General features: G+C 47.4%; 1 protein-coding gene across 3 annotated transcripts in view; it reads left to right on the top strand.

Moving 5' to 3' along the window:
* st6gal2a (ST6 beta-galactosamide alpha-2,6-sialyltranferase 2a) overlaps positions 1-7,958 on the top strand; it is a 43,843-nt gene extending 35,885 nt beyond the window's left edge. For all 3 annotated transcript variants that reach the window (XM_080536223.1, XM_080536225.1, XM_080536224.1), the window contains 2 exons: positions 2,510-2,684; positions 7,256-7,958. In XM_080536223.1, the coding sequence (XP_080392349.1) occupies positions 2,510-2,684; positions 7,256-7,503 (423 nt within the window). In that variant the 3' untranslated portion in view covers positions 7,504-7,958. The remainder of the gene's footprint in view (positions 1-2,509; positions 2,685-7,255) is intronic.
* The last annotated feature ends 17,621 nt before the right edge of the window (positions 7,959-25,579 follow it).

Here is a 25,579-nt window from a genome sequence, read left to right as displayed (position 1 = left end):
ACCTCAGCGGCGCATGTGCGTTTCATTTTGGCTCCCGTGTTAACGGGTTGGAGCAGCCATACAGCCCATGTTAACGGCTTAGAGCAGCCATACAGCCCATGTTAACGGGTTAGAGCAGCCATACAGCCCATGTTAACAGATTAGAGCAGCCACACAGCCCATGTTAACGGGTTAGAGCAGCCATACAGCCCATGTTAACGGGTTAGAGCAGCCATACAGCACATGTTAATAGGTTAGAGCAGCCACACAGCCCATGTTAACAGGTTAGAGCAGCCACACAGCCCATGTTAACGGGTTAGAGCAGCCACACAGCCCATGTTAACGGGTTAGAGCAGCCATACAGCCCATGTTAACGGGTTAGAGCTGCCATACAGACCATGTTAACAGGTTAGAGCAGCCACACAGCCCATGTTAACAGGTTAGAGCAGCCACACAGCCCATGTTAACAGGTTAGAGCAGCCGTGAGGTGCGCGTCTCAAGCGTCTCTCACGCTGGCTGCGGCGGCATGCCATCTAGAGATTAGCCTATTTTTTCTTTTTTTCTTTTCGTGTGCCGTGTGCGTTGCAGGCAAAACAAAGGTACAAAGACAGGGCTGACAGTAGCAGCTCCGCAGCCACAGAAGACACACAGCAGCCAGTTAGAGCCACAGAAGACACACAGCCAGTTAGAGCCACAGAAGACACACAGCCAGTTAGAGCCACAGAAGACACAGCCAGTTAAAGCCACAGAAGACACGCAGCCCATTAGAGACACAGAAGACACGCAGCCCATTAGAGACACAGAAGACACGCATCCCATTAGAGACACAGAAGACACGCAGCCCATTAGAGACACAGAAGACACGCAGCCCATTAGAGACACAGAAGACACGCAGCCCATTAGAGACACAGAAGACACGCAGCCAGTTAGAGACACAGAAGACACGCAGCCAGTTAGAGACGTGTTGACGAGAGATGGCCTAAAATGCTGGATTGGGATTCGGAGATAGGGAAATACAACGTACCGATAGGACGTCACGACACAAACTGTCGTTCAAAAACTTGCTAAAGACACGAGTCGTCGACTGACCGCTGCACAGCTGACACACCAGTGTACGACAATAACAACCATGTCTGGAATGGCTTACACACTTGAGACATACCTGTTTTTGAAAACGGCTCGTCCCTACTGTTGACTATAGCGTTCTCCTCGGCTGCCCTGGCTTGGCCACTCAGTCTGAAAAGCTGCCAGACGGCCTTGATTTCTTTTGACCACTTCATTAAAAAAAACTGCTTATTTAATGAACGCTTATCAGAGTAGTAGCTTGACTAGTTATTCATTCATGTCACTGTGTAGTCTGTCAGGAAAGTGTGTGAGGGAGTCTTAAAATGTGAACACAATTATGCATTAATGCCCTTTGAGCTTTTTTTTTTCCCTCTTTCTTTTCTCCATACAATATCAATTTGCCGTCCGTTGAAAGTTTTTCCGTATCCTGAGTCGGCCGACCATGTCTAGCAATTACCCCCTACGCTCTGCTCCACTTGATGTAACCTTTGTCAGGTTACGTACATTACCCACAGCAAGGTGTTTGAGTAAGAAAATGCAACATATTAGCTGACATAATTTTTAATTGGCCTAGACTGAATACTGCAGCATTTTACTGAGGACATTCTTTTAGCGATCACAGTGAAGTTTTACAGCAGGGCTCTAGCTGCAGAACACGCTTGTGGATTCCTCTAAAGGATTGTGTTTCTTCTAAGTGTTCTCCTGTGTTTGACGTGTTGTTTAAAGGCTCAGGAATTTAATTGATTTGTGATGTGCGTGTGTGTTTAAATGCTGTTATTGTGAGGTGTCAGGTGGGTGGGTGGGTTTGCGGGGGGGTTGTTAGAGGAGGCTGCTTTGAGTTGTGTTTATGTTAGTCCTAACTTAGGACTGTGTTTGTTTGTTAGCACCTAGGGTTTGCATTTAAATTTCGTTGCACCTGTTACAATGACAATAAAGATCATTCATTCATTCAAATCTGTTTTCAAATGAGTGACGCCCTGCAACACCTCAAACCAACGAAATACAAACTTTCTTCAGTGTTGCCAGCTAGCACAGGCAACAACTCTGCAAACAAGTCCTACCCAGCGGCATGTATTTTTTGACAGGTTATTCATTTGACAAATGATATTTGTTTACAAAAAGTTCTGTCATAGCTTTCATAGCGTCTTCAACCACACAGACAGTGGTGCTGGACCAACACTCTTAAGGCCTTTATTATATATAGTGGAGGGTTCTTGGAATGTAACATCCAATGAAATTGCGAGCATGTTCTCCCGTCGCTTGATTGATTGATTGATTGATTGATTGATTTGTATCCTGTAACCAGATTATCTCAAATTCTCCAGGAGAGAGAGAGAGGTTAGTTAGTTGAGTGATGGAGGTTGAGTTCTGTATCCTACTGAGTGAGGGATGTTCTGAACTCCCTGCATAACAGCTTTGACAAATATCCCTATTTCTCTCTCCCCCTCCCCCCCCCCTCCCTCAGTGGTATGCCAGTCCAGACTATAACCTGTTCAGTCCGTACGTGGACCACCGGCGCCTCCACCCGGGCCAGCCCTTCTACGTCCTCCACCCCAGCTACGTGTGGCAGCTGTGGGACGTGATCCAGGGCAACACCCAGGAGACCATCCAACCCAACCCCCCCTCCTCTGGGTTCATAGGTGAGAACACACACACACACACACACGCACACACGCAATTCTCTAGTGGTTGTGTGTGTGTGTGTGTGTGTGTGAGACGCACATTACCGCTCTCTTACGTTATTTCTCGTCTCAAATGTATTCCCTGACACTCGCGCACACACACACACCCACCCACCCACCCACCCATGCACACACACACACATGCACCCACTCCTCTGTGTCGAGGGGAAGCGATGGAGGGTCTTTTTTACCCGGTCCTCTCCATCTGTCAGCGGTGGGTGCAGGTGGCCTCTGTCGGGCACATCCAATCAGATGCTTTGTGCTCCGTGGGAATTATCAAGACGTTAACGAGACGTAATCAAGCAGCTGGTGTTCTTAGCCCCTCCCACACCTCTCTCCCCAGCCTGTCAATCAACCCCTCAACCTGCTGTCCCCTTCAGTGCTCATAGGACACACACACACACACGCGCATACTCTCTCTCGCTCACACACACAATCACACTCTCTCTCACTCACACACGCAATCACACACTCTCACACACACACACACACACACATAGGGCTGGGTTCAAAAAATCGATTTCCCGATTCTGAATCGATCTTCATTGAATGAGCGATTATCGATTCATAAATCCCGAGATCGATTTTTATTTTTTTATTTATTTATTTTTTACCCGCAAAGAGATCTCGTGGCCAGATCTCGCGCTACAAGAATTTATCATATCTCCATATCTCTAGAACCACGCTACGTGTTACCGACACGCAAACAGTTGAGTGAAGTGATAGTCCCAGACATGTCCGCGCAGGTGAAATGTGACATCGCAACTTCACTCCAGCCAGCAGAGAGAGTTGCCATAACGTGTGACAGCTGGACATCCAGAGCAATGGACTCGTACCTGACAATCACTTGCCACTTTATCAGCGAGGCTTGTTTCGGATCCGCTTTTCCATGTTTCACGTCAGGGTGATGCCTCAATAAGTGGTTCCGTAGATTTGTGGTGTTTCCACTAACTTATTGTTACTGTATACTACAGTATTTTAATAATCATTGATTTTCCAATTATGTTTATTCCTGAATAAAATCTTCCAATCTCCAAAAAGTGAGAAAGCAGTAATGAAGGGCTTTAGTTTCATGGACATTATGGTTTACAATGTGTTTTTTTGTTCCCCAAAATACCCTCATCTATTGCACACATTTTAATTGTGTATATATATATATATATTATGCAAATAAGCTATTTGAGACAGTCCTGAGGGATATGTGATGTCTTGTTTACCGATAGGCTGTTTGTAGCCCCTTTATTTACACTGGCTGCAGTAAAGCACGTTAAAAAGCACTTTTTGTAGTGTCTGATTTAGCAAAATGTTGGTCAATGATGTTCATTCATGTTCCAATAAGAAGTACATTCATGTAACTGCTTCGGAGTCAATTCTTAATGTAAACATTGATATGTTTAACAATGCTACATGTTATAGGGTTCCTTGAACCATTTATAGCATTAGTTCTGAGAATCTCTTCATATTCAAGGAAAATTGATATTGTAACTAAATCGAATCGAATCGTGAATCGTGAATCGAATCGAATCGGGAGCTGTGAATCGGAATCGAATCGTTTTGGGAAATCAGTGGCGATACCCAGCCCTACACACACACACACACACACACACACTCTCCCTCACTCACACAATCACACTCATTCACACACACACACACACACACACATACACACACACGACATGTACATATTAGTTATACTAACATACCCAGTTATGCACATAAGTGTGTTATGTGCAGCACCGGATATTGTAATTCATGTGATTCAACAATGGACTATGTTGTGTAACATAATGAGCACGGGGGACGACTTTATTGCACATAAGTGTACTGGGTATTATTAATCAGCATAGCAGGCTGCAGAGTCACGCACACACGTGTCCTGAAGTGTGTCAGACATCACCATCAGAACGTTCTGCTTTTAAGTGTCCTGTTGCCATGGCTATAAACGGTGGCAGCAAGGCTGCCGGGGCATTAGCTGTTCTTCACTTTCCTTTCCTTCCGGAAAGACTGTCATTATGACCACGGGAGGAGTAGGAGCAGGACAATGTTGGAAATGTCCTTTATTTTGTATGATGTGTGTACTGTAATCGGTCCATTTAAATTCAAGAGGTGGGGGTGAGAGAGAGGGAGAGGGAGAGGAGCTCTAGTCTTTCTGGTCTGGGTGGAAGATTGCCAGGTGAATTCAGCTGTGGTGTGGAAACCATTGTGTGTGTGTTTTTAGATGATACGGTGTGTTGTAATGTGTGACACACCCAGTATGTATGACACACTCTGTACGACACCCTGTATGACATACCCTGTATGTATGACAGATCCTAATTAATTAATTATTAATTTTAATTAATTTTGCCATTTAGCAGACGCTTTTAATCCAAAGCGACTTACAATTACGAATTACAGGGACATTCCCCCTGGAGTAACTGAGGGCTAAGTGCCTTACTCAAGGGCACACTAGTAGTGGTGTGGTTTCAGGCGGGATTTGAACTCACAACCTTCTGATCACAAGTCCAACTCATTATCCACTAGACCACCACTACCCCCACTACCCCTAGATCCTGTATGACACACCCTGTATGTATGACACACCCTGTATGACACACCATGTATGCGTTGTAATCATTTTAGTCGACAAGGAAGAGAAAAACGTACAGAGACACACGTCACGTTTCATAATGCTTTCTTTCTTTTGTGCAGGTAGGGATTAAGAGGTGGCAGGGGTATGGTATGGGGGGGGGCGGGGGATGCAGACATCTCACATCAGTTCATGACTTCAAAGTTCATTCTCCGGTTCAAAGGTCAACAAGACAATCATACAATCATGAGCACCATCCATGCGGTTTCCACCAGTAGAAAAACAGCCTCAGTCACCCACTACCACCACCACACAGCACCATCTCAGATAGACCTCCATCACAGCTGCAGAACACAGCTGTCTGTCAGTTGTCAAAGTGTCAGAGTCAGTTGTTTACAGTCTGAGACTGAGCATATTGCACTTTATCGGTCACCGACCTACCGGTGGTCAGTCAGGACAGGACACTAGGTCAGGAGGAGGGACATAGGACAGGGGACAGGGGACAGGGGACAGGGCACAGATGACAGATGACAGGGGACAGGGCACAGATGACAGATGACAGATGACAGGGGACAGGGCACAGATTACAGATGACAGGGGACAGGGGACATACAGAATTTGAGCCACCTTGAGCAGTTTGGAGAAGACACTGAGGTTGCGATAGCAGAAGGACGGTGTTTATTGACACATACACCAAGACAAGCAGACCGAAAACACGAGGCACTAGAGCGGAGAGGGATGGAATATCAGCTTGTACACACACACACACTCACACACTCACACACTCACACACTCACACACTCACTCACTGGCATGCAAACGCATAAGCTCTCTTATCATGTAACACACACTCTGATGGTAAACACGGCGGTGAGCGGTCGGTAGAGTCACTAGCAAGCGAAGCCATGCGTTTGTCCACGGTGGTCATGGTCATGGTTAGCCCCCCCGCCCCCCCCAATCACTGCAGGTGTCGTCATGTGACCTCGGGGGGTTTGGTTTGGTGGTCTGGGGAGGTGCCCCCTTTGTTGAGGACCCCGGTGGAGATCTGGGCGGTGCAGGCCACGGTGTTGCTGTAGATCCGGCGGTTGAGCTGGATGACGGTGGTCTTGGAGGGCAGGGAGGTGGGGCCGCTGTTGTGGGACGCCGGCCGACAGCGGAACATGATCAGGAAACACTTGTAGAACTGTGAGAGTGGGGGGGGGGGAGGGAGGGAGGGAGGGAGGGAGGAAGGAGATCAGTTAAGAGACAGGCCCCTGTCTCACTCCGTAGTATCTGGCCACGCACGCACACGCACGCACACACACACACACACACACACACACACACACACACACACACACACACACACAGCCAGGGTCATAGAACATAGTCTTCCACAGCCACAGCATTTGAACTCTTGTTTTGAAGTGGTGTCAAAAATGTATCTGTTCCCCCGGGGGGTCTGTCAGAGAGACCCCCTGTCACACTGTCACAGTGCCTCTCTGACATCTCCACATAGAGCAGTGCTCGCCATGCTTAGCCTGGCTGCTCTCAGGACCATTAAGCCAGCGGACATAGACGGTTCTGACGGCTTCCTCCTGAGCTAACAGTACAGCTCAAACCCCCCTCCCTGCTCGCCCACCTCCATCACTCTCCCTGAACTTTCTTCCAGAGAGAGAGAGAGAGAGAGAGAGAGAGAGAGAGCAACTGCTGCTGTCGAGATGATTTAAACAACACATTTTTTTCCTAGGGTGTTAGGGAACCGCGTGGAGAATAATATCAAAGTCTTTGAGACGTCGTGATGATGATGATGATGACGATTATGTCTGGTTTTCAGAGACTATTTCTATATAGACGGGATGTGTTGAGAAAGGGTAACTAGCGTGCGTGTGTGTGTGTGTGTGTGTGTGTGTGTGTGATGTGATGCAAATCTAACACCCCCCCCCCCCCCCCCCCTCTCTCTCCTGTGTGGTAACGGCAGGTATCCTCCTGATGATGGCGCTGTGCGAGCAGGTGCACGTGTACGAGTACATCCCCTCCCTGCGGCAGACGGACCTGTGCCACTACCACGAGCGGTACTACGACGCCGCGTGCACGCTGGGGGCCTACCACCCGCTGCTCTACGAGAAGAGCCTGGTCCAGCGGGTCAACACGGGCCCCGAGCGCGACCTCAAGAGGAAAGGCCGCGTCACGCTCCCCGGCTTCAGCACCGTCCGCTGTGACCTCTGAAGAACCTCCGGAGACTCGAGAGAACCTCCTCTGAGACCCCCTCAGAGCCACACACGCACAATTACCACCATGACACGCCCCCCCCCCCCCACACACACACACACACACACAATCACCCCCCCACCCCCCCCGCAACCCCTGTGGACAGGGGACGGTGCAATATAACCCTTCGGTGTAGGGGGGGGGGGGGGGACATGGAACCTTGGAGGTGGAACCACTGAGAACCATGGAGAACTGAAGCCATAGCCAACCTCAGAGGGGGGGGACGACGACCAGCTGGAGGAACTGTCTGTCTGGGGACGGTCCAGTGAGGCCACCTCTGGATCAGAACCGTTCTACACAGCCCACACAGGGAGAAACCAACCTCCCTCTGAGGGTACACAGGGTACAGGGTGGCTGCCAGTGACTTTGAATCTCTGCTTAAGCTGAGCCGGGTGAGCAGAAGAGCTGATTAGGGTAGCAATAGATCAGTGTTTTTTTTTTTTTTTTAGATAGAGAAGGTTTTAGTTCTTTTTTTTTTGTTTGAGTTTTTTTTAAAATATCTATCTATGTATATGGATGTGTTTTTGCTGTTCTATATCGTGTGGTTTATGGAGAGCATTGGGTGCTCTTCTTCCTAAAGGAAGTTTTTAATGATGGATATTTGTGTTTTTCTAATCGGTCTTAAGGGGTGTTAACGTCAGACGATGTGACCAGTGGTCTGCGCTGAATGTTTAACACACACACACACACACGAACAAACAAACAAACGAACCAAACACGTCTCATCTTCAGTATTATCAACCAAGATGGATGTACAATGTTATTGTTTTACAGCCGACCGGCTGTTCGACATTCCTTAAAAGAAACCAAACATCCGCTTGTCTTTGTACATTGTCTTATTCAGCGTTGTCATCAGGGTTCTGTTAAGCACTGATTCTGCTGCTGTTCTGTGTCCAACCACTCGTCTCCTGCCTGCCTGCCTGACTGCACAAACCACTTGCCAACTCACAGATGAGACGACCACTTTATCACTGGCTCGCCCTTGAAGACTACCAAGGGCGCCCAGGTTCTTAAAGGCTTTGGTCACCTGTTCTTTGTCTTTATCCAATACGATGATGTCATTTTAGATTCATCAACAACACCAAAGGGACAGGAGCTGGGGCATGGGGGGGTCAACACTCATAGACACTCACAACAATAGTTCCCTGTGTATAGAAGCTGACTGAATGTCAGTGTCAATGTCCCTGTCGGGTACCTTGGTAACAGGCTCCGACTACTATTCAGATACATAATGTATTCTGTACTGTAGCCATGCTGTGTATACAGTACTACAATGTATTGTGTTTTACTGATGACGTTCAGTGTTTTTAATAGTTGCCATAGTTGCAAGACTGAGGCCACTAATTGGTCTCCAGGGTTACCCAGACCGCCCAGTGTTCAGTTCTACGCCGTAGGGGAAGTTGTGAAAAAAAAACGGAATGTCCGAAGCCTCTTACGGTCACTTTTCAATGAATGTCGTTTCTATCTTCTACTGTAAACGGCCGAACGTATTCCTTTGTGTGTAAGGTGACTTCAGGGGGGCGTCGTTGCTGGATTCTCGCAATCAATCAAAGCTGTCACGGTTTGTGGCACTTTGGGGGCGCGAAACCCATTTTTCCTCTGAGCTCTTATCGTTCCCAACGTCTTTTAAGTTTCTCATTTTGCTTGGATCGTCCAATGTGATGAAATAAATCCAGTTGAAATGGAAATGGAAATGGAGATAACACCTGCAGAGCCCTTTCTTTCATCACGACAGGGATTTGAAGCAGCTGTGTTTAGGCTCGCTCTGTGCGCTGTTTTTATTAAATTGGGTTTTCTTGTTTACACTGACTCTGAGGTTGTCTCTCACTGGCCATGTTAGAATGTGATAGCGGCACAGCGCTTTCAAATCACAGTCGTCGCCCCCCCCCCCCACACACACACACCAAGCTAAGAAATAAAGACAATTCAGCCCCCTCTATAACATGACCATCAAGTGGCAAAGGTCGAGAGAGAGAGAGTGTGAGTGGGGTTGAGATTGACAGTCATATAAATAGTGCTAATACACTAGATTAGTGGCGAACGGCGTTTGTGATTTTAGAAGGTGTCGCCTGTGTCTGGTGCAGTACTTTTTAACTGGGTTGCAGATGCCACTGCATCCAGTCATAGACACGACAGACGAATGTTGCCTGTAGGTTCATTAGACGACATTGCTGACGAGAGTCTGGTTCTTTACCAGGCAACAGAGGCACGAGGAGTACTTAATAGACATGCAAGAGGCTTAGAGGCAGAGCTGTTGTCAGGGAAGCGAAGGACATATCTTTGGGTGGGGACTCTTGGATGGCCCTTAGCATTTACCTGCCTCACGAAGAGATCAAAGAAAGATAGGCAGACTATCTGCTTTTGTGACGCCCTCGTGGCGCCGCGGAAGTCTTGTTAAACATCTTGCCGATTTTTCAGGCAGTTTCCATTTTGTTTATCGAAGTGTCGAATCATCAATTGTAGTCGTTTACGCTTGTGATTGTAACACACCGATGGTGGGGGGGAAAAAAAAAGAGAGAAGAAAACTGAATCTATTGTATATAAATGCATTTCTATTAACTTTTTTGTTTATATACCAATGCTCAGAGCATGCAAATCTGGAGCAGGGCTAAGAGTCTTAAACTGTCCATGTCTATACTGTACCGTAATATAAGTAGACAGCATAGTCTTCGGAAGTAGGAGAAACATGCTGAAAGAAGATGAAATCTTGTCTACAGGCCCTGAGCTGATTTTAAGTACATGTTGTGTGAGTAGGGAAATGACTTCCAGCTGGTCTAACAGCTATTATTAGTTCCCTTAGAAGTACTTGTGATGATCAAGTGCAACGCCTCAGGCAACAGCATTGGAAATCTTGACACCGTGCCAAAATTCATTTATTAACTTTTTTCTGCTGGGTGGGTGGTGTGTCTGGGCGGGGAGGGTGTTTTCTGTGACAGCAGTTGATTTTAAGGTGCTATCGTTTCTCTCTGGATGGCTGGGAGGTGGGGAATGACGACAGTGTTTTAAAACATGTTTCAAACTCTCTGTTAGAAGAACCACAGCAAGGTCACGTTCAGTAGAAATATAAAAATAGAAGATCATGTTTTAAAATTGATGAGGGGGAGAGACCAGGAGATCATTAGAGAAGCAGAGAGAGAGACCAGGAGATCATTTTTGGAGGTCACTGCTTAATGATCTCTCTCCTCTGTGTCTCTGGCACTCCTCCTCCTTTCCTCCGCCACCACTTCCTCGTTTCTCCTCGCTCTCCGTTTGGTGGAGATTTTTCTGCACCACACTGCCTTTGAACTGTTAGCATGTCATCATCGCCTTCTGAGTTTCCTCAGCGATTTATAACGGAGGCATTAAGATAACAGAGAGTAGGAAGAGGAGAGAGAAAGCATTTATGACCATACACCATAAAAGTGTTATTGAAAAGCCAATTTAATTCTCAACAGCCTTTGAGATGTTTTTTTTTGTTTTTTTAAAATAAGATTTATCCTTTTGATTTATCATTGAAGGTCTCTTTATTAGACTTGAATTGGTATTTTAAAAGACTGTTTGTATAAATTCAATCAATGTTTTTTTTTTACTGTGTAAATAAAGAAGTTGTACATGTTAAGAATTTCTCCCGAGTTATTTATGGAGGAATAATATACTCACTCACTCACTCACTCACTGACAGCCTCACTCACTCACTCACTCGCTGACTCACTGACTCACTCACTCGCTGACTGACAGCCACACTCACAGTCAGTCAGTCAGGTTGTGAGTGAGTCAGTCTGTCTGTCTGTCTCAGACAGACAGACTCACTCACAGACTAACTGACACCCACCCACCACAGCGAGGGGAACGATAGTCTGTTAAGGGGGGGGGAGGTGCGAAGAGGGGGAAGAAGAAAAGAGAGAGAGAGAAAGAAAAAAATATGGATCACCTGTTTGTTCATGAGTATGTAGATGACTGGGTTGATGACGGTGCTGCTCTTGGCCAGTACAGAAGGCACCACCGTGGCCACGGGCGTGATGATGCCCGGCCGGCCGAAGGTGGCCATCATAGCCACCACGCCGTAGGGCATCCAGCACAGCACATAGCACACCACCGTGGTCACCACCATGAACAGGATGTGGTACTCTCTCCGCCGAGCCGCTGTCTTCCGGATCTTACCCACCTGCGGACACACAGGGGAGAGAGAGAGAGAGAGAGAGGACTGAGTATTGATTTTAAGAGGATGGATTAAATGAAAGACAAGAGGGGGTGGAAAAAGGGAGATAAAAAAGAAAAAATATGTGAGTAGAATAGTGCTCCCGTTTCATGTTTACTCAGACCTGTTTGAAGAAAAACTGAGAAATTGTCCTTTTCTCTGAAGTCGTTTATTTGTTCACTCCAAGGGCCGTGGAGGAAAGGTCCCCTCGCCTTCGTACCTCAGCGTCTGGAGACACAGGCTGATGTCAGATCAGCGCTATGGTGTGTGCCGTTTCATCAATCCCCTAATGGGAGACCTGTGAGTGCCTTTAGGCATATCTGTTTATAATTATTGTTCTTAATGTCTTTTGATGATAAATCCATATTACTATTCAGGAGAGGGTGGAGAGGGTGGAGAGAGAGAGAGAGAGAGAGAGAGATTGTGTGTGTGTGTGTGTGTATGTGTTATTGAGCTGAAACAGTATAATAGAGGTCTACATTCCCGAAGGAACACACTTAATTCTGCTCACGGGGTATCTCTCTCACTCTCTCAACTCTCTGTGTTTACGGCCTGTCTCTGCACATCAACATCATTCTATTTCACTCAATTTCACACTCTTTATCTACTCTTGACTATCTCTCCCTCCTTTTCTATCATTTGCTCTCGCTCCCTTCCTCTCTCCCCTCCCCCTCTCTGTCTCTTCTCTTTCCCTCCCTCTCTCCTCCACTCTCTTACCTTCCACCTCTAACCCCCCCCCCCCCCCCCCCCCCCCACACACACACACACACCATTTTCTCTCCCTCTCTCTTGGGCCCCTGTAGTGAAGGCTCATTGTAATGCCTGAGGGTGTCTCTTCCAACACTTGAGCCAGTGATAATCAATCCATCCGTTCCATTCCGCTACCCTTCCCATTTCAGCCAGGAAGGAGGGAAGGAGGGAAGGAGGGAAGGACTCCTGCCTGCAGTATTCATCCATCTCTCCCTCGCCCCTCTGTCATGGGAAAGAAAGGGTTGGGATAAAGGCGAAGAGATGGGAAAATAATTTAATTTCCTCCCTCGATTAGAACACCTCTCTTAAACTGACAATGAACACGCACGTGCGTGCACACACACACACACACACACACACACACACACACAATGATAGAAGTGTTCTAATTGGAGAAACAATTAGAACACACCTGGTGCGGTGTATGCAGTGCGTAGGTCTTCCTCTGCTCCTGACCTTCTACTCTATGAGTGTGACTCTGAGCCCATTCATTGAACCATTACCACCCACAGTGCACTAATTGCGCGCCATTCAGATTGAGTGAAAGCAGCTTATGGTTATGAGGAGGTCACTTCAAACGGATGAAAATGATTATTCAAAGGGGGGGGGGGGGGGGGGGGGGTTTCAGGTCAAATCCACCCTATAAACCAGAGAGAGTGTGAGTGTATGTGTGCACATGTTTCTTACCATTTCTCATTCCATTCCAGGCATTTCAATAAGCCCGTCCTCCGATTTCTACCTTCACCAGCCTCCCTGTTGTGTGCCTGTGTGGTATGATGCATCTGGTCAGTTTGTCTGTGTATGCAAGTGTGCAATGTGTATGTATCCTACTGTGTGCATTTTTCAGTAGAAGTACTTACTGTATGTGTGTATTACAATGTGTGTGTGTGTGTGTGTGTGTGTGTGTGTATATATATATATATATATATATATATGGTATTTTCATGTGCTCACTCTGAGTGGCTTAGGCTTTTGGAATGTTTCTAAGCCACACTAACCAGATTTGCTTAAGTAATCCACCACTCTCCCAACCCGCTCACACCTCTCAGAACTAAACCATTTAAACCGGGCCACTCAGGGTGAAAGGGATTTAACCACTCTCACAAGACAGACAGAGAAAGGTCTCTAAGCCTCGGCCAAATGAAACACACGTGCACTGGCTTTGGCCAATGTTTACACACTGAGTAATTCCTTTTTCGTGTTTTTTCTTTTAGCTGGCTACATCGCCCCGTCTGTTTGATGCAGAGTGAAGTTTTAAGTTGATTTGTTACCTCACATTACTAGAGTGTAAGAGAGTAACATTCTTAGGCTTCGGTTCCGGACATTGGACACACAAGACATAAGGCAATAATAATTCAAGCATAATTCAAGATTAAAAAAGTGACAGTAGTACAGGACATAAGTGACAAAAAAAATATAATACAAGATAAAGGTGACGATAGTACAGGTAAGACAGGATACACTAGTGGTGCCACTGGTGATAATAGATAGTTCAGTAGTAAAGTGGCTGTAAGCTTAAGTTTTCTGTAGTCCGTATACATGGGGTGAGCTAGGGGAAGATAGTCAATTGTCTACAGTGGGCTTGTTCATGAGTCTGATCGCCTGGGGGAAGTAGCTGTTGGTTAGCCTCTGAGTTTTGGCACTGAGGCTCCGGAGGAGGCCTTGCCTCTTGGACGGCATTGGTTCGAACAGGCTGTGGTTGGGATGGCTGGGTTGAAGGCGGTGCTGCGGTTGAGGGCAGTGCAGTTGCTGTGCCAGGTAGTGATGAACCCAGTCAGAATGCTCTCAGTTGTGCCTCTGTAGAAGGCCCGCAGGGTCGTGGACCCCATGCCAAACTTCTTCAACCGCCTGAGGTGAAAGAGGCGCTGCTGTGCCTTTCTCACCACCTGTTTGGTATGCACGTCCCAGATGAGGTCATCAGAGATGTTTGGTATGCACGTCCCAGGTGAGGTCATCAGAGATGTTTGGTATGCACGTCCCAGGTGAGGTCATCAGAGATGTTTGGTATGCACGTCCCAGGTGAGGTCATCAGAGATATGGACGCTGAAGAATTTAAAACGACTGACCCTCTCTACGGCTGACCCGTTGACGATGATGGGGTCCTGTTCCCGACCTTTCTTCCCGAAGTCCACCACCAGCTCTTTGGTCTTGTCAGTGTTGAGAGAGAGGTTGTTCTCCTGGCTGTACTGTCTCATCTGTTGTGTCATCAGTGTTGGAGCCCCGTGTAGCCACGCAGTCGTGAGTGTAGAGAGTAGATTGGTGGGGGTCCAGTTCTGAATTGGTGGGGGTCCAGGTGCGAATTGATGGGGGTGCAGTTGCGAATTGGTGGGGGTCCAGTTCAGAAAATAATGCTGCAGCAACCGTCTCCTCTTCTCCTTTAGCCTCTCTAGCGTTGGAGATGGGGCAGCTGTACCCCCCAGAACAGCAGGCTAGTAGTAGTAGTAGTAGTAGTAGTAGTAGTAGTAGTAGTAGTAGTAGTAGTAGTCCTGGGCTTGGTATTTCCAAAATGTTTAATCTAGATTATCCAGACTTGTTTTTTGCTATCCAGTATCAGATCTATCTGGCAGACATTGAGACGGTTTCACAGACAAGGCCTAAGCCATTAGACAGGGTTCGACATTAACGCTTGCCCGCTTGCCCGGAGCAAGTAAAAAATTCGGCAGGTTTGTTTGCGCGAGCCCCACGACTCTGCTGGATCCTGGATATGTTTATCGGTGTGCAGGAAGAACAACAGACGGCGCAGGCGTCAGACCAAACTAGATGATTGTGGAGCAGTGGCGGCTGGCCGATAGAGGGCGCTGGGGCGCCGCCCCCACCTTCACTTCCTAGTTGCGATTTGTAAAAGTTTTTTTTTTAAATAAACATTGTTTATTCACAAAATGCGGCTGATATTCTGTCGGCGCCTATCAGCATTCATTAAAAATCCTCCAATACAATAAACATTTTTATCTGTGTGTGTGTGTAAAATTCACTGTTAAAATACATAGGGGGAGGAGTCAGGGCGCCGGTCAATGCCAGTCTATGGCAGGCCGAATACTTTTCGCTTACACGTGAGCTGTAGCAGCGCTCCAATTGGCTGTCTCTATTTCTTGGCCGGGGCGCAAAAATGTGCGTCCTAAATATCCGGTTGTATATCCAGCATAAGATGTGGTGTCATCTTTCATTTGTCTTCCACTTCCTACTTCCGGTGGCGCTGCTCTGTAGCGAGTCGGGCCGGTCACGCCGGTGATACGTTTGCTTCAAGTGTTTTTATTTGTTTTGTTCGTTTTGTGTTTTGTGTAATATGTCTATTGGCAACATTCTACTGCTGGTCTTCATTATCAGCGACCGTCTCCGCTGCCGTGCGACCAACACGCAGGGGGAATATGGAACTATACAGCAAATCACATACTCCAGGGAAACGCTGCTGTCTCTCCGACCACCCCAGCCACTACCGGACTTTGTAAACAAATTGAACAAATGGATTCGAAGGAGGCATCTTTTGTTCCCAACTTGATGATATTGCAACTGGACCTATTACCGAAGTCAAACTTGTGTAAGTAAGTGAATCATCTGTCCTTCAGTCATGATAGGAAAACCAAATCGATGCTGGGAGAAGGAATGGCAGACTGTATTCTATGCTCTTTGTATGTTTCTATGCTCTTTGTATGTTTCTATGCTCTTTGTATGTGTCTTGGTGTAGGAGAAACGTAGGACCACGTTGGAAACAAGTGTTTCGGTACACGTTGACGTGTAGAAACTGTAGAGAGAAAATTGTAGAAATTGTAGAGAAAACTGGGGGGGGTAGAGGTGATGAAGAGGTCTGTACAGGGGGGGTAGAGGGGATGAAGAGGTCTGTACAGGGGGGTAGAGGGGATGGAGAGGTCTGTACAGGTGGGTAGAGGGGATGAGGAGGTCTGTAGAGGAGGGTAGAGGGGATGAGGAGGTCTGAACAGGGGGGTAGAGGGGATGAAGAGGTCTGTACAGGGGGGTAGAGGGGATGAGGAGGTCTGTAGAGGGGGGTAGAGGGGATGGAGGGGTCTGTACAGGGGGGTAGAGGGGATGAAGAGGTCTGTACAGGGGGGTAGAGGGGATGGAGAGGTCTGTAGAGGTGGGTAGAGGGGATGAAGAGGTCTGTACAGGGGGGTAGAGGGGATGAAGAGGTCTGTACAGGGGGGTAGAGGGGATGAAGAGGTCTGTACAGGGGGGTAGAGGGGATGGCGAGGTCTGTACAGGGGGGTAGAGCTATTCTCATGCTAAAATCGACTGTAAATCCAGATTTTAAAGTTGATATTCTTCCCCGTGGAGCATGCCCCCATAACCTGTGCCCCACCCAAACATTTTAGCACCAGCCGCCACTGTTGTGGAGTGAAGATATTATTAAAGCGTACGCGATGCGACGGGTGATGCGACAGGCGCGTACGCTTTAATAATATCTTCACTCCACGATCATCTAGTCTGGTCTGGCGCCTGCGCCGTCCAGCAGCATCGTCGGGCTCGCACAAACAAACCCGGCGAATTTTTTACTTGCTCCGGGCAAGCGTTAATGTCGAACCCTGCTAGACTAAAAGGCATTGTCAATGGAGATGTTACATCACATTGTCAATGGAGATGTTACATCACACCAAACGGAGAGCGCACATCACACCTGTCTTGAGATCACTACACTGGCTCCCTGTCAGTCATAGAATAGACTTTAAGATCCTTTTACTAGTTTATAAATCACTTCACTGTGATGCACCCAATTACATGGTGGACATGCTCATAAGATACACACCAGCTAGACCCCTACGGTCTAGTGGCACAGAACTTTTAATAGTGCCAGAGGCTAGGACAAAGAGATTTGGAGGATCAGCTTTTAGCATATATGCTCCTAGATTGTGGAACACCCTACCTGAGGGCCTGAGGTTGTCTAAAACTCAGGACATTTTTAAGCGTGACCTCAAAACCAACTTATTCAATGTCGCCTTTTGATACTAAGGGAGACATTGGACATTATAGAACTAGGATCACTAGGCCATTACACCATACTCGTGTTTTTGAGATTTGTGTTGACAGGAAAATGGACCCGGGTGCTGATGAGGCACTGTCAGCTCCAAATAGCACCTAGAGCAGTACTGGAACCGGTACAAGGGTGTACCAGGACCACCATCAGGTTGTATTGCTGTCATCTTTATTGTCTCTATTGTGTTGTTGCATCTTAACTGTGCTTAAGTTTCTCTTTTGGCAGGACCTGTGACCATACTGGATGCAGAACGATGCAAATACAACACAAAATGTATGGACAGTGTGTACGCCGATAATATGCAAGGAATTTTTCCTGGATACATGGTGTACAGGTTCTTGCCCTTGCTTGCTTGCTTTGTGCCGGTGGTCCTGGCCTCCCCTGGGGGACCGCTGGGTACTGGTAAGCAAACTGGCTAGTAGTCGCTCTATTGGTAGAGGGCTGCAAGGGAATTTTTCCTGGCTACATAGTATACAGGTTTTTTTACTTTTGCCTGCTCGCGGCTCTGTCAGTATTGATTGATTGATTGACTGATTGACTGAACATTTTCATTGTGTGAAGCGCATTGAGTTGCATCTTGTAAGAAATGCGCTATACAAATAAAATTTGATTTGATTTGATTTGATTTGAAAGTATGGTTTAGTCCAGGACTAGGGTTGAGCCCTGTTTGTGAAGCCGGCCCTTTGAGTAGTATATGGTGAAATCAGCCAGCTGGACCCCCAGAACATAAGTGTGGTATCCTGGGCATCCTTACCTGGGTTTAGCTGTCTCAAGCACATGATACAGTACATTACCCTGGCTAGAATAGAGGGAAAACAAGGTGTTGGAATACAGTGGAGTGTGAAGAGAAGATCGGTTAGCCAATGGGTGACAGCTTCACCACACAGCCATCACAGTATGCAAGTTGCTTCTATGGGGTCATCATCAACAATGCGTCTACTTTACAGTACACTACACACAGTACACACCACACAGTACACACACCCACACCCACACACACACACACACACACACACACACAGTACAGTACACACACACACACACACACACACACACACACACACACACACACACACACACACACACACACACACACACACTGTACCTGTTTGACAGCCCAGAGAAGCCTCCCATAGCAGTAGACCATGACCAGTACAGGCAGGACCAGGCAGAAGATGAAGAAGCAGATGATGTAGGCGTGGGACTGGGTGGTCCGGAGCTTCCAGGACACAGAGCAGCTGGTGCCGGCCCCCTCCAGGTCATAGCTGCTCCAGCCCAGCAGGGGGGGCACTGTCCACAGCAGGGAGTACAGCCAGGACCCCATAACGGCCAGCAGAGGCTTACGGTAGTCGGGACCCCCCTTGTTGTACACGGTCAGGGTGCTGTAGCGGTCGTAGGAGAGGACCACCAGAGAGATGAGCGACACAATACCTGAGAGAGAGACAGAGCCAGAGAGAGAGGGATGAGGAGTGGGTGAGAGGAAGAGAGTGAGAGAGAAAGATGAGCAATAAGAATGGCAAGAAGGAAAAGAGAGGGAGAAAGAGAAGGCGGAGGGTAAGGTCAGTGAGAAAAGGGATAGATTGAGAGGGAGGGAGGGAGGGGTTGGAAGAGAGAGAATAAGAAGGGATAAGGCATGGAATAAGAAAGCGGAGAGAGAGAAAGAGTAAAGAGAGAGAAAGGGAGGGGGGGTTAGAAGACAGAGATGAGTAGAAGATGGTGAAGGAGGGGGGGAGAGAGGGCAGGAAGGAGAGAAAGGAACATAAATAGACATTTGCGTGACCTTTATTGCTCTTCTCTTTGAGGAAACAGACTCAAAAGAGAGTTAAACGGATCCGACAGGTCAATCTGCCTGGTCATAAACACACTCTCATAAACACGTCATGAACAGGATATAGACATGACATCGTCATGTCCTCCTCTTATGTCAATCAATGCCGGCGGTAGCTTTGGGCAGGGGTGGGCTTAGATTACATTTTTACATTTTTGGCATTTACAGTGGGGAAAATAACTATTTACAAATAAATGAACAGTCTATAATTTTAATGGTAGGTTCATTTTAACAGCGAGAGACAGTATATATTAAAAAAATTAAATCCCAGAAAATCACATTTTGAAAACATATTTGTGTTTTATTGAGTAAAAAACTATTCTAGGAGTGATGGCAATAGAAGAGCATTTATCAGGGTTCCCACAGGTCCTTGAAAATCCTTGAAAGTTTGTGAATTTGAGAAAATGACATCGGTCATTGAAAGTGCTTGAATTCCCCTCTCTCTCTCTCTCTCTCTCTCTCTCTCTCTCTCTCTCTCTCTCTCTCTCTCTCTCTCTCTCTCTCTCTCTCTCTCTCTCTCTCAAAATAATAATATATACAGTACGTGTATATAAAAAAATGTTTTACTTAGCTCGTCAACCAGTAAATAAGTCTCTGTATTGCTTAACTTTACACATATTTCACAATATATTGTTTTGCTGTGCTGTGGTAGAGAAGGCAAGAGACCATCTAGTGTTCACATATTCAAGCCTCTCTTTTCAATTGTTGTCTGTGAGCGGATAGTTCCTATTATATAAATTCTCATCTAGATCTGTCTCAAACTATCCTGTGTTGGGTCCTTGAATTTGAGGGGATTGAGTCTTGAAAGTCCTTGAAAGGTGCTTGAATTTGATGTTTCAGAAGGTGTGGGAACCCTGATTTATGCGCCCAAATCCGATGGAGCTTAGGGGCTAGACATCAAAACAAAAACTACAGAAAGAAAGTAGACCACTGCTCAGTCTACTGGTCTTTAACTCAGATTCAGATTTAGATTCAGATTCAGATTCAGATAACGTTTATTGCCATTAATTATGCTTGACACATATAGGAATTTGTTTTGGCATTACAGTAGGTGCATTTATGCTTTTTTCACATATACATGAACAAAAACAAATACAAATACAAATGCAAAAACAGGACAGACAGTGCATGGATAGTGCTGTATATATATATATATATATATATATATATATATATATACAGTATATAAAGTGCAGTGCAGAGTTTTTCAAGGTCCAGTGCATATTCAGTCCTGGGCGGACTTGGAGGCGGGGGGGAGGGGGAAGCCAGAGTCATTTATCAGCCTGGCGGCTGAGGGGAAGAAACTGAGCCTGTGGCGGGCCTTTACTGTCTCAAGCTGCGTGCACACAAGGCCTTTGCGTTGCACCGGAAGTCATTCATCTCAATGGGGCCGTTGCGTTGATCAGTTGCCTTGCTCTGCATTGCGTTTCTTGACCGTCAGGGTGCGCCAATCAGTCAAAACATTTCAGCTTTTTGCGTTGCGTTGGATCCGTTAAAACAACCGGAAGTAAACCGGAAGTAGTTTCTTGCCCAGAGCTCTCGCCTCAGATGTAAAATCCTCAATTTTGGCCGCCATTGGCTAAAATCTGTAATTTGGCTCTACAAGTGTTAATATGTCATTTTATGAAGTTTTTATATGTTTTCAGGCGAGAAAGTAACCATATATATTCACAAAATGTGTCCAGTTTATCAAAATAACCCGTTTATATATCTGAACTGACGTTTTTTTCCCCACTTCTGTGGGGAACTTCGCTAGCAACACGAGTAGAGCTTTGCATCTGCATCGCACGTTGAAGTACGTCAAGTCCATCCTACCAGGTTGCGCCAGGACGGTGGGTCACGGTCCGCGGTGTGCACGCAGCTTTAGGCAGCCGCAACCTTCTCCCAGAGGGAAGCAGGGTGAGGAGGCCGTGGCCGGGGTGGGAGGGGTCGGCCATGATCTTCCTTGCCCTCCTCAGAGCCCTGGTGTCGTGCAGGGAGTTGAGGGAGGGCAAGGGACAGCCGATCACCCTCTCTGCTGAACGTATCACCTGCTGCAATTTGGCCTTGTCCTTGGTCGTTGCAGCAGGGAACCAGGTGATGATGGAGTGGGTGAGGATGGACTCTATGATGGCCGTGTAGAACTGGACCATCATGGACCTCGGCAGCCTGAATTTCCTCAGCTGCCGGAGGAAGAACATCCTCTTCTGGGCCTGCTTAGTGAGGGCCTCGGTGTTCCGCTCCCACCTAAGGTCCCGAGAGATGGTCATGCCTAGAAAGCGGCATGACTCCACGGAGGCCACCAGGGTACCTCCCAGCGTGATGGGAGGGGGCAGGGCTGCTTTCCTGCGGAAGTCCACCACCATCTCCACTGTTTTTAGAGCATTGAGCTCCAGGTTGTTAAAACTGCACCAGCTCCGCAGCCCCTCTATCTCACCCCTGTAGGCAGATTCGTCCCCCCTGGAGATGAGGCCCACCAGGGTGGTGTCGTCTGCAAACTTCAGGAGCTTGACCGAGGGGTGGCGGGAGACACAGCTGTTGGTGTATAGGGAGAACGCAGCCCTGCGGGGAGCCCGTGCTGGTGGACCTGGAGCTGGAAATGCTCTTCCCCAGCTTCACCCGCTGAGACCTGTCAGTCAGGAAGTCCGTGATCCACCTGCAGGCGCAGTGCTTCAGGACAGAGGGAGAGACGGAATCCGGACCAGCTGCCTTCCGGGGATTCTGCCTCTTGAACAGTCTGTTTACATCTCGCACTGTGACAGAGAGAGGGGGTGGGGGAGGGGAGGTGGGGGGGGGCGGGGCGGGTGAGGAGGGGGGAGGGAGGGGAGGGGAAGGGGGGAGGGTGGGGGTAGCAGGAGGGACATTGGCCCCCCTGGGGGACGGGGGTGGTGGTTGTAGCCGGGGGGGGTGGAGGGAGAGGGCGGGGGTGGGCGGGAACCTCTCTTTCTCAAACCTGCACTAGAACTCGTTCAGCTCGTTAGCGAGAGGGAGGTTGTCGGACATCAGCGGGAACTTGGGTTTGTAGTTGGTGATGGTCTTGAGGCCTTTCCAGACGGAGGCGGAATCCCCCTCAGAGAGCTGTTGCTGCAGCTTCTCCGAAAAGCGATGCTTCGCCTCCTTCACCGCTTTGGCGAACCTGTACTTGGCCTGCTTGACCCGGTCCACGTCCCCACTGCACCTAGCCACCTCCTTCTCTGACCTCAGACGCCTGAGTTGGGATGAAAACCAGGGCTTGTCGTTGTTAAAAGACTTCCTGGAACTCACCAACTGCTTAAGTATCCCGGAACACTCACCACTTAGAGTGCCGAGCGTTTAATGTGGTATTTACTTAGCGACAATATTTTGGATTGGCTACGAAATAAAGCACCGACATTTATGCATTTTTGGGTGAATAGTCATCCAAGTCACCCTCGGCACTCTAGAATGGTGACAATTTGGGCGACTTTATTCACCCTCGGCACTAGATGACCTAATGAAGCTTTAGGTGATGAAACGTGTTATGACGTCAGGTCAGCCTGATCATCGGGTTCACCCCACCTCACATGTCTGCTCTCTGCCATCTCTGTTATTCACCCAAACGTCAGCTTCCCTCCTCCTGAGGGATTGCAAATGATGTTGAGACAATTTCACTCAGTTAAGGTGATTCATTTGACACACAGTGAGGAATTGTCTTGTTATTCACAGTTATGGTTATATCATGGTTATCAGTATCAATGGGATGTCGTACATAGCGAATTGAGTTGAGTTGAATTGAATTGGGTAAGTGTTATATTTTGAGGGTGGCGTCGTTCTGTCTATCCGTCTTGGCCTATGGGCCTGGCGCCTTCTGGTTATTCAGTGTGTGAGAGATCCCAACCCATGACCGTCACATTCTTAGTCTTTTAAGATGCGTGTGTATTGTAAACATGTATTTCGTTTGTCTTGCCCTCTGGTAGCACCTCTGTGTTTTTTGTTTCTTTTTTTTTTCTAGATTGTGATGTGGGGATGTGTCTTTCTTGTTGGATGTTGTGTTGTTCTACTCTCAAGGAAAATAAGAAATATATTTGAGAAAAAAAATAATCACATGATCTCAGCGCCGTGTTGAGAACTGAAGGGTGAAACGCTCACCTTGTCTCAGGGATTCTTATGCCTATTAACAGCCAATTATCCCGCCCTGTTGTCCTGTGAATGCTCCTGCATTATACTGTGGGATATGAACAACCTCTCGACGACACTGCTGAATAAATGTGTTACTGGAGTATTGTAGGAGTGTGGCCTTGTTATTGTTATTGCTGTTGTCTTCTGTCTGAGCTGCATGGACGTATCCACTTCCCCATGAGGATTACACGTTCTATCCACAGGGCACAGGAAGGCCGATGGTTTATGGGTTTAGGAGGGCGGGGGGGTGCACGCGGGGGGTGGGGGGGGGGGGATATGTCAGATCCTATTTATCAGGTATGGGTTTGTCTCCATGGATACATTGACTAGAAACTGTGAGACAGAAGCCCCATTTTCACACGCAGGAAGACAGGCGCGCACGGACGCACACGCACGGACGAACACAAGAAGTGGAATGTTTTCATCATTCAAATTACGGCGAGGGAAATGCTGAGTGGATTGTAACATGGCTCAAAGCCGCTGCTTGCAGTGAAAGGAGCGGTTGAAAATCAGCAGCAGAGTTGAGTTTAACAGACCTGTTTGAAACCAGCTTGTAAATAGATATACTGTATGAATTGAACATGTGAAATACGCTGATTATACAATGTGTGAACAAATTCAGTCTCAATCTCCTGAGAAGGATCCGACCTGATTTAATTCATCATCATTTCCATAATAATAACTTCCTCATGAGCAGAACATAAACATTTCATTAGGCAGATCACCGACTGACTCACCCACTCACGCTTGCTAGTCTGGGCACAGCACAGCACGCACACACGCGCGCACACACACACACACACACACACACACACACACACACACACACACACACACACACACACAAAACACATTCATGCACAGCACACGTACACACACACACATGCACACACAAAGTACACACAAAGCACACACACACACACACAACACATTCATGCACAGCACACATACACACACGTACACACACACACACACACACACACACACACACATAACACATTCATGCACAGCACACACACATGCACACACACACACACACATACACAAATTACACACAAAGCACACACACATAGGGTGAATGATGTCACCCAAATTGTCATTGAGCACCCAGGTAATAACCACTATTTCCGACAGTGAGAGTAACTATAAGAGGCTTGAAGATTGTCATCGTTCCAGCGTGTGTCTGCCTGGTGCCTGCCGAAACGGTGCCATCGATCTGCCATGGTTTTTATCTAGCAATTACTTGGATGTACCTTTACTCCTTTCTCTCCTTTCTGAAAATCAATGTGATGCGTTAGAATCTAATGCTGTATGTGATTGTCTTTTCTTGCAATGTAGGCAGTTCAAGGCTCTTATGTCACAAAGGTGACAAACCTCCTGTTAGCACATAATTAGTGATGTAGCTGTGGAGGGTTTAGAATGTCAGAAGTAGTAGTAAAGATAGTACTGCGACTGCACACACACACACACACACACACACACACACACACACACACACACACACACACACACACACACACACACACACACACACACACACACACTGATTGATTCCCACGCATTCACTGTTCAATATTCATATGCTCACTGGGGATTTTGATAATCTCAAATTATTTCCATATTAACACTTGTGCACGCACACACACACACACACACACACACACACAGACATACGCACCCACGCACACACACACAGGGGCGGCTGTGGCGCAGGAGGTAGAGCCGGGGTCTAATGATCGCAAGGTTGGCCCTGGCTGGCCACATCGAGGCTGGTCGAGGTGTCCTTGGGCAAGACACTGAACCCCAAATTGCTCTCAATGAGCAGGCCGGTGCCTTGCACGGTAGCTTGCCGCCATTGGTGTGTGAATGTGTGTGTGAATGAGTGAATGAGAGGCCGTTGTAAAGCGCTTTGGAATAAGGTGCTATATAAGTCAGTCCATTTACCATTAACACACACACACACACACACACACACACACAAACATCCAATGTACTTTCCTGCAGACAGTGAGAGTGTCCTTAAAAGCACATTACCTGGACTGTTTCATTTCCCCGGGCTCAATGACGCCTACCAAACAGCAATCATCTAGACATCCACCAGCACCCCTCCCCCCTTTCCTTCCCTCCACCTCAGTCAGGAGGACAGAGAGTACCTAGCCACAGGGGCGTCCACCCTGCA

The sequence above is a fragment of the Nansenia antarctica genome (genome assembly GCF_963989245.1).
Source record: "Nansenia antarctica genome assembly, chromosome: 7".
In the NCBI taxonomy this organism is placed as follows: domain Eukaryota; kingdom Metazoa; phylum Chordata; class Actinopteri; order Argentiniformes; family Microstomatidae; genus Nansenia; species Nansenia antarctica.
Note: the sequence above shows the minus strand (reverse complement) of the source record. Positions and strands in the feature narration are given on the sequence as shown.